General features: G+C 39.9%; 1 protein-coding gene across 1 annotated transcript; it reads left to right on the top strand.

The window, feature by feature from the left end:
• Positions 1-1,008: 1,008 nt before the first annotated feature.
• LOC100910341 (U4/U6.U5 small nuclear ribonucleoprotein 27 kDa protein-like) lies at positions 1,009-1,753 on the top strand. The gene has a single exon (XM_039094024.2). The coding sequence runs from the start codon at positions 1,009-1,011 to the stop codon at positions 1,441-1,443; it is 435 nt and encodes a 144-aa protein (XP_038949952.1). The 3' UTR covers positions 1,444-1,753.
• The last annotated feature ends 14,768 nt before the right edge of the window (positions 1,754-16,521 follow it).

Raw genomic sequence — 16,521 nt, 5'->3', positions numbered from 1 at the left:
AGGGATACAAGGGACATACATAAGCAAACATAATAAAGGCAATGTATAAAAAGCCTACAGCCAACATCAAATTAAATGAGGAGAGGTGGGGGAGAGAGCTGAACTCTCAGAAGTGCGAGCAATCTTGAGAGCTCAGGAGAGACAACTACTTCTGCTACATTCCTGGCCCAAGACTGGCTAGTGTCCTCTGGATACAGGAACCTAGGAGCAGTCAGGGGCAGGAACCTTCTCATTTCTGCCTCCACCCAGAGCTGAACCAGTCCCACAGCTCTCTGTACCCAAATCTCCTGTGGGAAAGGGCTGGACTCTCAGAAGTGCAGACAATTCTGAGAGCTCAGAGCAGCAACTACTTCTGCTCACATTCCTGGCACAAGAGGAACCCACCTAGTGCCCTCTCTGCCCTCTGGGCACAGGAACCTAGAAGCAGTCAGGAGCATCCAGGAGTACCCTTCTGGGTTATGCCTGCACCCAGAGCTGAAAGCCAGTCACCAGGAGTGCTGACACACCTGAAAGCAGAGGTAAGACCACAACTTCTGCTCCGAGGGACCCACCCGGAGCCCTCAGGACAGACAAATTCAGGAACAGTCTGGGACAGGACCCTTCCAGTTTCTGCCTGCACCCAAAACTGACCCTGTGCCACAGCTCTCTGTACCCAGATTCAGCTGAAATAAAACAGTCCTACAGGAGTGCTAACACATAGGCCTACAGGAGGGTCAAGCCGCTGTCAGAGACAGCAAGACAAGCTAACACCAGAGACAACCTGATAGTGAGAGGCAAGTGCAGGAACCTAAGCAACAGAAACCAAGACTACTTGGCATCATCAGAGACCAATTCTACCACCAAAGCAAAGACTGGATATCCAAACACACTGGAAACACAAGATTTGGATTTAAAATCGCATCTCATGATGATGATAGAGGGCTTTAAGAAGGACACAATAACTCCCTTAAAGAAATACAGGACAGATGGAGCCGTTTCCGGGGTGGTCGGAGGAAGAGTAGGACTCCGATGGGTCGAAGTCGTAGCCGCTCCCCTCTTAGGGAATGTAGGCGATCCCGGTCCACAAAGTCCAGGTCCAGGGAGAGAGATCACAGAAGGAGCCGCTCAAGATCCCCACAACAAAGACGCTCCAGGTCTCCAAGACGACATAGATCCACATCTCCCTCCCCTTCTCGGCTGAAAGAAAGAAGAGATAAGAAGAAAGAAACTAAAGAAGTAAAGAACAAAGAACGTCAGATTACTGAGGAAGATCTGGAGGGTAAAACGGAGGAAGAAATAGAAATGATGAAATTAATGGGATTTGTCTGTTTTGACTCCACAAAGGGAAAGAAGGTAGATGGCTCTGTAAATACCTATGCCATCAATGTGTCTCAGAAGAGGAAATACAGGCAGTACATGAATCGAAAAGGCGGATTCAACAGACCTCTGGATTTTATTGCATGAGCCTAGAGGTGTTGGATGGATGATTTTCCCCCCTCGTCTGGGTCAGAGAGTATTTATATTTTGTATTTAATACACATCAAAACACGATCTTGATTCTTCATTCTTATAAAGTAAGAAAGTCTTATTTATGACACCCACCTTACTTACTTATCAAGGCAGTGTCCCTGGGGTGGCCACCAGTCCATTTGTCTGTCCTTGTTCCTCTGAAACTATGTGTGCTTTTTTCTTGGATGCTTGCTAGGTGTTCTTAAAAACTGAAAGTAAATTACATGTTTCCCCAATAAAACAATGTTTCTACCCCCCAAAAAAAATTACAGGACAGCACAGGTAAATAAGTAGAAGAAACACAAAAATTCTTTAAAGAACTACAAGAAAACATAACCAAACAGGTGAAGGAATTGAACAAAACCATCCAGGATTTAAAAATAGAAATAGAAATAATAAAGGAAGTACAAAGGGAGACAACCCTGGAGACAGAAAACCTAGGAAAGAGATCAGGAGTCATAGATGCAAGCATCATCAACAGAATACAAGAAATAGAAGAGAGAATCTCAGGGGCAGAAAATACCATAGAAAACATTGACACGACCATCAAAGGTAATATAAAACACAAAAACCCCGTAATCCAAAATATCCAGGAAATCCTGGACACAATGAAATGATCAAACCTAAGGATAATAGGTATAGAAGAGAGCGTAGACTCCCAACTTAAAGGGCCAAACTAATAGAAGAAAAAGTGGAGAAGAGCCTGAAACACATGGACACTGGAGAAATTTTCCTGAGCAAAACACCAATGATTGATGCTCTACGATCAAGAATCAATAAATGGCACTGCAAAGCTTCTGTAAGGCAAAGGACACTGTGGTTAGGACAAAATGGCAACCAACAGATTAGGAAAACATCTTTACCAATCCTAAATCTGATAGAGGGCTAAATTCAATATATACAAGGAACTCAAGAAGCTAGATTCCAGAGAGCCAAATAACCCTATTAAAAATGGGGTACAGACCTAAACAAAGAATTCTCAGCTGAGGAATATTGAATGACTGAGAAGCACCTAAAGAAATGTTCAACATCCTTACTCATCAGGGAAATGCAAATCAAAACAACCCTGAGATTCCACCTCACACCAGTCAGAATGGCTAAGATAAAAATCTCAGGTGACTGTAGATAGGAAAAACTACACGCCCGAAAGCAGAACACTCTGTTGCCATAACTGGCTGAAAGAAAACAGGAAAACAGGTCTACAGCACTCCTGACACACAGGCTTATAGGACAGTCTAGCCACTGTCAGAAATAGCAGAACAAAGTAACACTAAAGATAATCTGATGGCGAGAGGTAAGCGCAGGAACCCAAGCAACAGAAACCAAGACTACATGGCATCATCGGAGCCCAATTCTCCCACCAAAGCAAACACGGAATATCCAAACACACCAGAAAAGCAAGATCTAGTTTCAAAATCATATTTGATCATGATGCTGGAGGACTTCAAGAAAGACATGAAGAACTCCCTTAGAGAAATAAAGAAAAACATAAATAAACAAGTAGCCTACAGAGAGGAATCACAAAAATCCCTGAAAGAATTCCAGGAAAACACAATCAAACAGTTGAAGGAATTAAAAATGGAAATAGGAGCAATCAAGAAAGAACACATGGAAACAACCCTGGATATAGAAAAACAAAAGGAGAGACAAGGAGCCATAGATACGAGCTTCACCAACAGAATACAAGAGATAGAAGAGAGAATCTCAGGAGCGGAAGATTCCGTAGAAATCATCGACTCAACTATCAAAGATAATGTAAAGCAGAAAAAGCTACTGGTCCAAAACATACAGGAAATCCAGGACTCAATGAGAAGATCAAACCTAAGGATAATAGGTATAGAAGAGAGTGAAGACTCCCAGCTCAAAGGACCAGTAAATATCTTCAACAAAATCATAGAAGAAAACTTCCCTAACCTAAAGAAAGACATACCCATAAGCATACAAGAAGCCTACAGAACTCCAAATAGATTGGACCAGAAAAGAAATTCTTCCCGTCACATAATAGTCAAAACACCAAATGCACAAAATAAAGAAAGAATATTAAAAGCAGTAAGGGAAAAAGGTCAAGTAACATATAAAGGCAGACCTATCAGAATCACACCAGACTTTTCGCTAGAAACTATGAAAGCCAGAAGATCCTGGACTGATGTCATACAGACCCTAAGAGAACACAAATGCCAGCCCAGGTTACTGTATCCTGCAAAACTCTCAATTAACATAGATGGAGAAACCAAGATATTCCATGACAAAACCAAATTTACACAATATTTTTCTACAAATCCAGCACTACAAAGGATAATAAATGGTAAAGCCCAACATAAGGAAGCAAGCTACACCCTAGAAGAAGCAAGAAACTAATCGTCGTGGCAACAAAACAAAGAGAAGAAAAGCACACAAACATAACCTCACATTCAAATATGAATGTAACAGGAAGCAATAATCACTATTCCTTAATATTTCTCAACATCAATGGCCTCAATTCCCTGATAAAAAGACATAGATTAACAAACTGGATACACAACAAGGATCCTGCATTCTGCTGCCTACAGGAAACACACCTCAGAGACAAAGACAGACACTACCTCAGAGTGAAAGGCTGGAAAACAACTTTCCAAGCAAATGGTTGGAAGAAGCAAGCTGGAGTAGCCATTCTACTATCAAATAAAATCAATTTTCAACTAAAAGTCATCAAAAAACATAAGGAAGGACACTCATATTCATCAAAGGAAAAATCCACCAAGATGAACTCTCAATCCTAAATATCTATGCCCCAAATAAAAGGGCACCTACACACATAAAAGAAACCTTATTAAAGCTCAAAACACACATTGCACCTCACACAATAATACTAGGAGATTTCAACACCCCACTCTCATCAATGGACAGATCATGGAAACAGAAATTAAACGTCTAAGAGATGTAGACAGACTAAGAGAAATCATGAGCCAAATGGAATTAACGAATATTTATAGAACATGCTGTCCTAAAGCAAAAGGATATACCTTCTTCTCAGCTCCTCATGGTACTTTCTCCAAAATTGACCATATGATTGGTCAAAAAACGGGCCTCAACAGGTACAGAATGATAGAAATAATCCCATGCGTGCTATAGGACCACCACGGCCTAAAGCTGGTCTTCAATAACAATAAGGGAAGAACACCCACATATACATGGAAGTTGAACAATGCTCTACTCAACGATAACCTGGTCAAGGAAGAAATAAAGAAAGAAATTAAAGACTTCTTAGAATTTAATGAAAATGAAGGTACAACATACCCAAACTTATGGGACACAATGAAAGCTGTGGTAAGAGGAAAACTCATAGCTCTGAGTGCCTGCAGAAAGAAACAGGAAAGAGCATATGTCACCAGCTTGACAACACACCTAAAAGTTCTAAAACAAAAAGAAGCAAATACATCCAGAAAAAACTCAGAGCTGAAATCAACCAAGTAGAAACAAAAAGGACCATAGAAAGAATCAACAGAACCAAAAGTTGGTTCTTTGAGAAAATCAACAAGATAGATAAACCCTTAGCCAGACTAATGAGAGGACACAGAGACTGTGTCCAAATTAACAAAATCAGAAATGAAAAGGGAGACATAACTACAGGTTCAGAGGAAATTCAAAAAATCATCAGATCTTACTATAAAAGCCTATATTCAACAAAACTTGAAAATCTGCAGGAAATGGACAATTTCCTAGACAGATACCAGGTACCGAAGTTAAATCAGGAACAGATAAACCAGTTAAACAACCCCATAACTCCTAAAGAAATAGAAGCAGTCATTAAAGGTCTGCCAACCAAAAAGAGCCCAGGTCCAGACGGGTTTAGTGCAGAATTCTATCAGACCTTCATAGAAGACCTCATACCAATACTATCCAAACTATTCCACAAAATTGAAACAGATGGAGCACTACCGAATTCCTTCTATGAAGCCTCAATTACTCTTATACCTAAACTACACAAAGACCCAACAAAGAAAGAGAACTTCAGACCAATTTCCTTATGAATATCGACGCAAAAATACTCAATAAAATTCTGGCAAACCGAATCCAAGACCACATCAAAACAATCATCCACGATGATCAAGTAGGCTTCATCCCAGGCATGCAGGGATGGCTTAATATACGGAAAACCATCAATGTGATCCATTATATAAACAAACTGAAAGAACAAAACCACATGATCATTTCATTACATGCTGAAAAAGCATTTGACAAAATTCAACACCCCTTCATGATAAAAGTCCTGGAAAGAATAGGAATTCAAGACCCATACCTAAACATAGTAAAAGCCATATACAGCAAACCAGTAGCTAACATTAAACTAAATGGAGAGAAACTTGAAGCAACCCCACTAAAATCAGGGACTAAACAAGGCTGCCCACTCTCTCCCTACTTATTCAATATAGTTCTTGAAGTTCTAGCCAGAGCAATCAGACAACAAAAGGAGATCAAGGGGATACAGATCGGAAAAGAAGAAGTCAAAATATCACTATTTGCAGATGATATGATAGTATATTTAAGTGATCCCAAAAGTTCCACCAGAGAACTATTAAGCTGATAAACAACTTCAGCAAAGTGGCTGGGTATAAAATTAACTCAAATAAATCAGTAGCCTTTCTCTACACAAAAGAGAAACAAGCCGAGAAAGAAATTAGGGAAACGACACCCTTCATAATAGACCCAAATAATATAAAGTACCTCAGTGTGACTTTAACCAAGCAAGTAAAAGATCTGTATAATAAGAACTTCAAGACTCTGAAGAAAGAAATTGAAGAAGACATCAGAAGATGGAAAGATCTCCCATGCTCACGGATTGGCAGGATTAATATAGTAAAAATGGCCATTTTACCAAAAGCAGTCTACAGATACAATGCAATCCCCATCAAAATACAAATCCATTTCTTCAAAGAGTTAGACAGAACAATTTGCAAATTCATCTGGAATAACAAAAAACCCAGGATGACTAAAACTATCCTCAACAATAAAAGGACTTCAGGGGGAATCACTATCCCTGAACTCAAGCAGTATTACAGAGCAATAGTGATAAAAGCTGCATGGTATTGGTACAGAGACAGACAGATAGACCAATGGAACAGAATTGAAGACCCAGAAATGAACCCACACACCTATGGGCACTTTATTTTTGACAAAAGAGCCAAAACCATCAAATGGAAAAAAGATAGCATTTTCAGCAAATGGTGCTGGTTCAACTGGAGGTCAACATGTAGAAGAATGCAGATCGATCCATGCTTATCACCCTGTACAAAGCTTAAGTCCAAGTGGATCAAGGACCTCCACATCAAACCAGATACACTCAAACTAATAGAAGAAAAACTAGGGCAGCATCTCGAACACATGGGCACTGGAAAAAATTTCCTGAACAAAACACCAATGGCTTATGCTCTAAGATCAAGAATCGCCAAATGGGATCTCATAAAACTGCAAAGCTTCTGTAAGGCAAAGGACACTGTGGTTAGGACAAAACGGCAACCAACAGATTGGGAAAAGATCTTTACCAATCCTACAACAGATAGAGGCCTTATATCCAAAATATACAAAGAACTCAAGAAGTTAGACTGCAGGGAGACAAAGAACCCTATTAAAAATGGGGTTCAGAGCTAAACAAAGAATTCACAGCTGAGGAATGCCAAATGGCTGCGAAACACCTAAAGAAATGTTCAACATCTTTAGTCATAAGGGAAATGCAAATCAAAACAACCCAGAGATTTCACCTCACACCAGTGAGAATGGCTAAGATCAAAAACTCAAGTGACAGCAAATGCTGGCGAGGATGTGGAGAAAGAGGAACACTCCTCCATTGTTGGTGGGATTGCAGACTGGTACAACCATTCTGGAAATCAGTCTGGAGGTTCCTCAGAAAATTGGACATTGAACTGCCTGAGGATCCAGCTATACCTCTCTTGGGCATATACCCAAAAGATGCCCCAACATATAAAAAAGGCACATGCTCCACTATGTTCATAGCAGCCTTATTTATAATAGCCAGAAGCTGGAAAGGACCCAGATGCCCTTCAACAGAGGAAAGCATACAGAAAATGTGGTACATCTACACAATGGAATATTACTCAGCTATCAAAAACAATGCCTTTATGAAATTCATAGGCAAATGTTTGGATCTGGAAAATATCATCCTTAGTGAGGTAACCCAATCACAGAAAAACACACATGGCATTCACTCATTGATAAGTGGCTATTAGCCCAAATGCTTGAATTACCCTAGATGCCTAGAACAAATGAAACTCAAGACGGATGATCAAAATGTGAATGCTTCTCTCCTTCTTTAAAAGGGGAACAAGAATACCCTTGGCAGGGAATAGAGAGGCAAAGATTAAAATAGACACAGAAGGAACACCCATTCAGAGCCTGCCCCACATGTGGCCCATACATATACAGCCACCCAATTAGACAAGATAGATGAAGCAAAGAAGTGCAGGCAGACAGGAACCGGATGTATATCTCTCCTGAGAGACACAGCCAGAATACAGCAAATACAGAGGCGAATGCCAGCAGCAAACCACTGAACTGAGAATAGGTCCCCTATTGAAGGAATCAGAGAAAGAACTGGAAGAGCTTGAAGGGGCTCAAGACCCCATATGAATAACAATGCCAAGCAACCAGAGCTTCCAGGGACTAAGCCACTACCTAAAGACTATACATGGACTGACCCTGGACTCTGACCTCATAGGTAGCAATGAATATCCTAGTAAGAGCACCAGTGGAAGGAGAAGCCCTGGGTCCTGCTAAGACTGAACCCCCAGTGAACTAGACTGTTGGGGGGAGGGCGGCAATGGGGGGAGGATGGGGAGGGGAACACCCATAAAGAAGGGGAGGAGGAGGGGTTGGGGGATGTTGGCCCAGAAACCGGGAAAGGGAATAACACTCGAAATGTAAATAAGAAATATTCAAGTTAATAAAAAAAGTAACAATAAAAAAAGAATATTCAAAATACCTTCCTTCTGCAAAAAGAAAAAATCTCAGGTGACAGCAAATGCTGGAGAGGATGCAAAGAAAGAGGAACACTCCTCCATTGTTGACGAGATTGCAAGTTGGTACAACCACTCTGGAAATCAGTATGGAGGCTCCTCAGAAAATTGGACCTTGTACTACCTGAGGACCCAGCTATACCCAAACAAAGCTCCAACATACAACAAGCACATGCTCCACTATGTTCATAGCAGTCTTATTTATAATGTCCACAGCTGGAAAAAAGCCAAATGCCCTTCAACAGAAGAATGGATACATAAAATGTGGTACATCTGCACAATGTAGTACTACTCAGCTATCAAAAACAATGACTTCATGAAATTCATAGGCAAATGCATGGAACTAGAAAATATTATCCTGAGTGAGGTAACCCAATCACAAACAAACATACATGTTAAGCACTCACTGATAAGTGGATATTACCCCAAAAGCTCAGAGTACCCAAGATACAATCCATGGACCACATGGAGCTCAAGAAGAAGGATGACCAAAATGTAGATGTTTCAGTCCTTCTTAAAAGGGGGAATAAAATTTTTTCATAGGAGGAGATATGGAGACAAAGTTTGGAGCAAACATTTAAAGAATGACCATTCAGAGCCTGCCTAACCTGGGAATCCAGCCCATATATATATATCTCCACCAAACCTAGACAATATTAAAAAAGGCCAAGGAGTGCATGCTGACAGGAGCCTGATATAGCTGTCTCCTGAGAGAGTCAACCAGAGAGTGACAAATACAGAGGCAAATGCTAACAGCAATCCATTGACCTGACCTCCTCCAATGGAGGAGTTAGAGAAAGGATTGAAGGAGCTGAAGGACTTTGCAACCCCATAAGAACAATAATACCAGGGGTTGGGGATTTAGCTCAGTGGTAGAGCGCTTGCCTAGGAAGCGCAAGGCCCTGGGTTCGGTCCCCAGCTCCGAAAAAAAGAACAAAAAAAAAAAAAAGAACAATAATACCAGCCAACCAGAGGTCCCAGGGAGCTAAACCACTATCCAAAAACTACACATGGACAGATCCATGGCTCCAGCTGCATATATAGCAGAGGATGGCCATGTTGGGCACCAATGGGAGGAGAAGCCATTGGTCCTGCCAAAGCTGGAGACTCCTCCCAGTGTAGGGGAATGTGGGAAAGGGGGTGGTTGGGGAGTGTGAACACCCTTATAGAAGAGGGGGAAATGGGGCTGGGATAGGGGGCTTATGGACGGGAAACCAGGAAAGGGAAAAGTATTTGAAATGTAAATAAAAAATATTCAATAAAAAATAAATGAGGAGAAACTCAAAGCAATTGGTCTAAAATCAGGAATAAGATAAGATTTCACTCTCTCCATTTCTATTCAATATAGTACTTAACGTTCTACCTAAAGCAGTAAGACAACTAAACAGATCAAGGGGATACAAATTGGAAAGAAAGAAGTCAAAGCATTGCTATTTGTAGATGATATAATAGTATACATAAGAAACCCCAAAAATTCTACCAAGGAGTGCTTACAGCTAATAAACACCTATAGCAAAGTGGCTGGATACAAAATTAACTCAAAGAAATCAGTATCCTTCCTATATAGAAACAATGAATGGGCTGAGAAAGAAATCAGGGAGCCAACATCCTTCACAACAGCCACAAATAACATAAAATATCTTGATGTGACTTTGACTAAACAAGTGAAAGACTTGTTGACAAGAACTTCAAGTCTTTGAAAAAAGAAGTTGAAGATATCAAGAGATCAAATGATCTCCCATAGTTGTGGACTGGAAAGATTAATGTTATAAAAATGGCCATTTTACTAAAATTAATCTATAGATTAAACACAATCTCCATCAAAATCGCAACACAGCTCTTTACAGAAGTTAAAAGAACAATATTCAGTGTCATATGAAACCCCAGATAGTTAAAACAATCCTGTACAATAAAAGAACATCCTAGGTGTTACTAGCCCAGATGTCAAGCTCTACTAAAGAACTATAGTAACAAAAACCACATGGTATTGGTATAAAAACAGACAAGTTGATCAAGGCATTTGAATTGAAGAGTCAAATGTAAATCTATACACCTATGGGCACCTGATTATTGATAAAGAAGCCAAGAAGCAAGCATCTTCAACAAATGGTGCTGGATTAAGTGGATCTCTGCGTGTAGAAGAATGCAAATAGATCCACATCTATCACCCTGCACATCTATCACTCAAGTCCATGTGGATCCAAAGACTTCAAAACCAGATACACTAAATCTAATAGAAGGAAAAGTTGGGAAATAGCCTTAAACACATTGGCACAGGAAATGACTTCTTAAATAAATCGTGCAGGCACAGCAATTAATAAATGAGACCTCACGAAACTGAAAAGGTTTTATAAGGAAAATGACACCATCAATAAAAACAGCAGCCTACAGAATAGGACAAGATCTTTACCAGCCCTACACAGGGCTGGTATCCAAAACATATAAAGAATTCAAGAAATTAGCCACCAACAAACCAAGTAATCCAACTTTAAAATGGGGTACCAATCTAAACACAGAATTTTCAACAAAAGAATCTTGAATGGCCGGGAAGCACATAAAGAAGTATTAAACATCCTTAGCCATTGGGAAGTGAACCAAAATGACTCAGATTTCATCTAATACCTGTCAGAATGGCTAAGGTAAAAAGCACAAGTCCATGCTGGTAGGACAACTGAGACACTCCTCCACTGCTGGTGGGAGTGCAAATTTGTACAGGCACTCTGGAAATCAATATGTTGCCTCCTCAGAAAATTGAGAATTGATCTATCTTAAGCCCCACTATAGCACTCCTGGGCATATACTCAAAAGACGCCTCACTATACCACAGGGACATTCATTCAACTATGTCCATAGCAGCTTTATTCTTAATAGCCAGAAACTCAAACAACCTAGTTGTCCCTCCTCCAAAGAATGAATAAAGATTATGTGGTATGATAACACAATGGAGTATTACTCAACTATTAAAAACAATAACCTAATGACATTTGCAGGCAAGTGGATGAAACTAGGATAAAAGTCATCCTGAATCAACCCGGACCCAGAAAGACAAACATGCTATGTATTCACTTATATAAGTAGACATTAGCTGTAAAGTAAAGAATACCCAGGTTACACTTCACAGACCCAGAGGTGCTAAGTAACAAGGGTGTCTCAAGTAGGACACATGAATCTCCTTGGGAAAAGGAAACACACTAGATATCACTGGTGGACTCTGGGCAGACGGGAATGGAAACAGGAGGGATCAGGGCAGAGAAGGGCAGGAATGAAGGGTGAGAGTTCTAGGAGAGATAACTGAAATTGTGGGACACTTCAAGGTCAAGGTAAAACTCTAATGCAATAGAAACTCCAAGGAATCTACAAGGGTTGCCCTAACTAAGACTCCTAGTATGTTTGAAGTAGAGCCTGTATTGGTCATCTCCTGTAACCAGGCAAGGCTTCCAGCAAAAGCATTTGGACACCAAGTCAGCCACAAAATCTTTTACCTACAATTGGTTCTGCCTGCAAGATGTGCTGGAGTAAACATGGAATAGAAATTGTGGGAGCGTCCAACCATTGACTGGTCTAACTTGAGAACCATGCAATGAGAGGGGGCCCACCCTCGATGCCAGACCCTGAGGCTGGATAACCCAGAGACCTAGGATAGAGCCAAACTCTACTGGAAAAAAATATCAATGAAATGATTCCTAATGATATTCTGCTATACTCAGAGAGGAGCCTAGTGTAGTCACCATCAAAGAGGCTTCATCCAGAAACTGATAGGAGCAGATGCAAAGACCCACAGCCAAACATTAGGCAGAGCTTGGGAAATTCTGCCGAAGAGGGTGAAGAAGCGTTGTAGAAACTAGAGGAGTCAAGGCCAGCACAGGAAAACCCATAGAATCAATTCACCTTGGCTAATTAGGGGCAAACAGACTAAACCAACTGTCAGGGAGCCTGCATGGGTCTGACCTAGGCCCTCTTTACATATGATTGTATACCTTAATGTTCTTATAGGACTCTTAACAGTGGGAGCAGAGACTCTCTGTCTCTTTTGCCTTCTTTTGGGATCTTTTCTTCCTAACTGTGTTACCTAGCCTACCCTTAATTTGAGGGGAAATGCCAATAGTAACTTGATATGCCATGTTTGGTTGATATGCCTGGGAGACCTGTCCATTTTTTGAAGGGAAATGGAAAAGAAGTGAGAGGGGTACAGGGGAGAGAAGATGGAGGGGAAACTTCGGTCAGGATGTAATATCTAACAGAAGAGTAAATCTTTAAAAACCACATTACTTTATTACATATACATATTGAATAAGTGAATGGGTGACACTTCTTTTGAAATAGGGTTTTACTCTGTAGCCTATGGTGATTCAGAACTCCCTCTGTAGACAAGGCTAGCCTCAAACTCATGGTCATTCTTCTGTTTCACCTTTCAAATACTGGGTTGGCTGGCATTTAATGGTGACTCTCCATGCAGTAGGCTCATGTCTTAGGTTAGTAGGCTTAGAAGAGTAAACATGATCTCACAGCAAACAAACCGTCTTTCATCCTGGTCACCCAGCTCACACCCAAAGGTAGAGCTGTGTCAGTGTAACGTAGAAAAGGCAAACTGAAATAAAATATGAACTCAAAATAAAAACAGAAGCTGTACCCAGAACAGTGGCAGGTACATGTGCAGCAGAAGGAAACTTGACAGATACATAAAGGAAAGACTGTGGAACTGGCAGGCTTTAGAGAGATACCTAAAGTCCAGGGAACAGTCATCAGGAATGGCAGACGCAGGAGCAATTTTCCCCAGAAACTCCAATAGACATCTGCCCTGTTAGCAACCACACAGCGTCTTAGCTTCCAGAACAGTGCAGGGATACAGACATTTTTGTTATTTTAAGTTGCTCGGTTTGCAAGAGCATCAATGGCACCTCAAGAAACTGATAAAATCATATTATTAAACTGGACATAAAAAGACATCCCCAATGAGTGTAGTTTGGAGGCAAGTTGACAGAGACGCAGAGATTCTGCCACAAGGCCTGACCCTGAGGGCAGCTATACCTCTTCTGTCTCAAACAACTCTTCAGAGGGTTTCTATTCCAGGTCTTTCCTGCTGACGAGTCTGCAAGTGGATCCCCAACTACCAAACAAGCTGAGACAAGCCTGTTTGTGTGGAAAGCAAACACCAACTTAACAGTTTGGTTTGTTTTGGCCCAGGCACATCCAATACAAATTGATCCAAACTAGACTTTGAAAAGAAAGTTTAGAAGTGTTTGTATTTTTTTTCCCCTCAAAGCCCAGGTGACAGCAGATGGAGACTCTATTCATCAAATCCTAATTGATCCTAAGAGAGGCTAGCTGCAGAGTGAAGAGCACTTTCCCAGACATTCTTTGGTCTCTTCCCTGAAGGAGAATTACACTGCCATCTGGAAAAAGCTGCTGCTCCTTTCACAGACATTGTTAAGCTAATTACCAACTGGTTCCAACCTATAAAGCCCAGAACCGTGTACTGAACCCCCCACACTCCAACCCCCACATTATTCCTGTGTCTCTGGTTTACAGGTTAAAAAGTGCTGCCACCTGAAGGCTTCGAGCTGTGTACTGTTTCTTCTCACAACTCAGTATGAGGCAATGAGAAGCAGTGAGGGGTCATGCGAATATGAAAATCTCCAGCAGCAAACACCAAGCACAGCGGCACATGCCTGGGATCCCAGTGCCTAAGAGATGGAGACAGGAGGGAGATGGAGACAGGAGGATCCGAGGGATTGCAGTAACTGTGGTTCAGTTAGAGACCCTGGCTCAAAAATAAGGTGGGAAACCATATATGGTTATATTTGCCTTTAGTCTCCACACTCAGGAGGCAGAAGTTGGCTGATTTCTGTGATATGTGAAATTCACATAGTGAATTTTAGGTCAGCTATGAATAAATAATGGTCTCAAAACTCTTTAAAGTGAGAAATATTGGAGAAGACGCCTGACATTGACTTCTGGCCTCCACACATTTGCACACATACATGATGTGCATCTATACCTACATAATGCATGTGAGCACACACAGAGATAGATAGATACATAGATATATAGATGATAGATAGATAGATAGATAGATAGATAGATAGATAGATAGATAAGAAGGAAGATAGATAGATAGATAGATAGATAGATAGATAGATAGATAGGAAGGAAGATAGATAGATAGGAAGGAAGATAGATAAATAGATAGATGATAGATAGATAAGAAGGAAGATAGATAGATAGATAGATAGATAGATAGATAGATAGATAGGAAGGAAGGAAGATAGATATAGATAGATAGATAGATAGATAGATAGATAGATAGATGATAGATAGATAGATAGATAGATAGATAGATGATAGATAGATAGATAGACAGATAGATAAGAAGATAGATAGATAGATGATAGATAGATAGATAGATAGATAGATAGATGATAGATAGATAGATAGATAGATAGGAAGATAGATAGATAGATAGATAGATAGAGAGATAGATAGATAGATGATAGATAGATAGATAGATAGATAGATAGATAGATGATAGATAGATAGATAGATAGATAAGAAAATAGATAGATAGATAGATAGATGATAGATAGATAGATAGATAGATAGATAGATAGACAGACAGATAGATAAGAAGGAAGATAGATAGAGAGATAGATAGATAGATAGATAGATAGATGATAGATAGATAGATAGACAGATAAGAAGATAGATAGATAGATGATAGATAGATAGATAGATAGATGATAGATAGATAGATAGATAGATGATAGATAGATAGACAGACAGATAGATAAGAAGATAGATAGATAGATAGATAGATAGATAGATAGATAGATAGACAGACAGATAAGAAGGAAGATAGATAGAGAGATAGATAGATAGATAGATAGATAGATAGATAGATAGATAGATTGATAGATGATAGATAGATAGATAGATAGATAGATGATAGATAGATAGATAGAGAGATAGATAGATAGATAGATAGATAGATGATAGATAGATAGATAGATAGATAGATAGATAGATAGATGATAGATAGATAGATAGACAGATAAGAAGATAGATAGATAGATGATAGATAGATAGATAGATAGATGATAGATAGATAGATAGATGATAGATAGATAGACAGACAGATAGATAAGAAGATAGATAGATAGATAGATAGATAGATAGACAGACAGATAAGAAGGAAGATAGATAGATAGATAGATAGATAGATAGATAGATAGATAGATAGATAGATAGATGATAGATGATAGATAGATAGATAGATAGATAGATAGATAGATAGATAGATAGAGCTGTGATTTAAAGTGTACATCTTCTAAAAGAAAAATTGAACTTCAGAGAAGCAAAAGGACTTGTCATACTATAACCATAGCCTCTGTGTTATAATGCCTCTTGAGGATCAATCCCTCAAGCAGACCGAATAAAAATTAACCCTGCTTTATTTCAGGTATTTGCTGTTGGGAGATCAGGTCTCCCAAATCTTGAACTTGAGGAAACAGAGATGAATACTCAGGCATTTGAGGTCATTCAAGTCCATGATGTCTTCAGGTTCAAATATCACTTTACTATTGCTCATGGTATATCTTACTCTGATTGTTATTAATTAACAGTACACATATCCCAAGCCCATTTCAGTGTGGAACGAGTGCTGGTACAGCTTCTCAGCAGTGCTTATGGCCTCCTGCCCTCGTGTCTCCTGGCTCCCAGATCAGATCATGAAAAAGCCCAAATGAATCTTAGACACTGTCTATGTGCACAGCCTTCGAAAAGCTTGACCCTGACATCTCCTTATCCAGTCATTAATAACTAAAGTCTTCAGGTGGCCATCCTCCAGAGACCTATAAAAGGAAAATTAAAAGCAAGATCAATTGTACTTCTGTAAGATCCTACATTTTTTATGACTACAAGAAATGAAATAAAACAAAACAAATTACCTTTCCTGAAGATGATTCCCATTTCTGTTCTGTGTCACAGTGGAAAACGTGACCTGAATCAGAGGCAAGGGACCCATTCA

The sequence above is a fragment of the Rattus norvegicus genome, chromosome 15 (assembly GCF_036323735.1).
Source record: "Rattus norvegicus strain BN/NHsdMcwi chromosome 15, GRCr8, whole genome shotgun sequence".
Classification (NCBI taxonomy): Eukaryota; Metazoa; Chordata; class Mammalia; order Rodentia; family Muridae; genus Rattus; species Rattus norvegicus.
The sequence above is the reverse complement of the archived record's forward strand: the minus strand, read 5'-3'. Positions and strand labels throughout refer to the sequence as shown.

Coding starts and splice junctions, on each gene's coding strand:
- LOC100910341 (XM_039094024.2), top strand. CDS start 1,009: ATGGGTCGAAGTCGTAGCCGCTCCCCTCTTAGGGAATGTAGGCGATCC.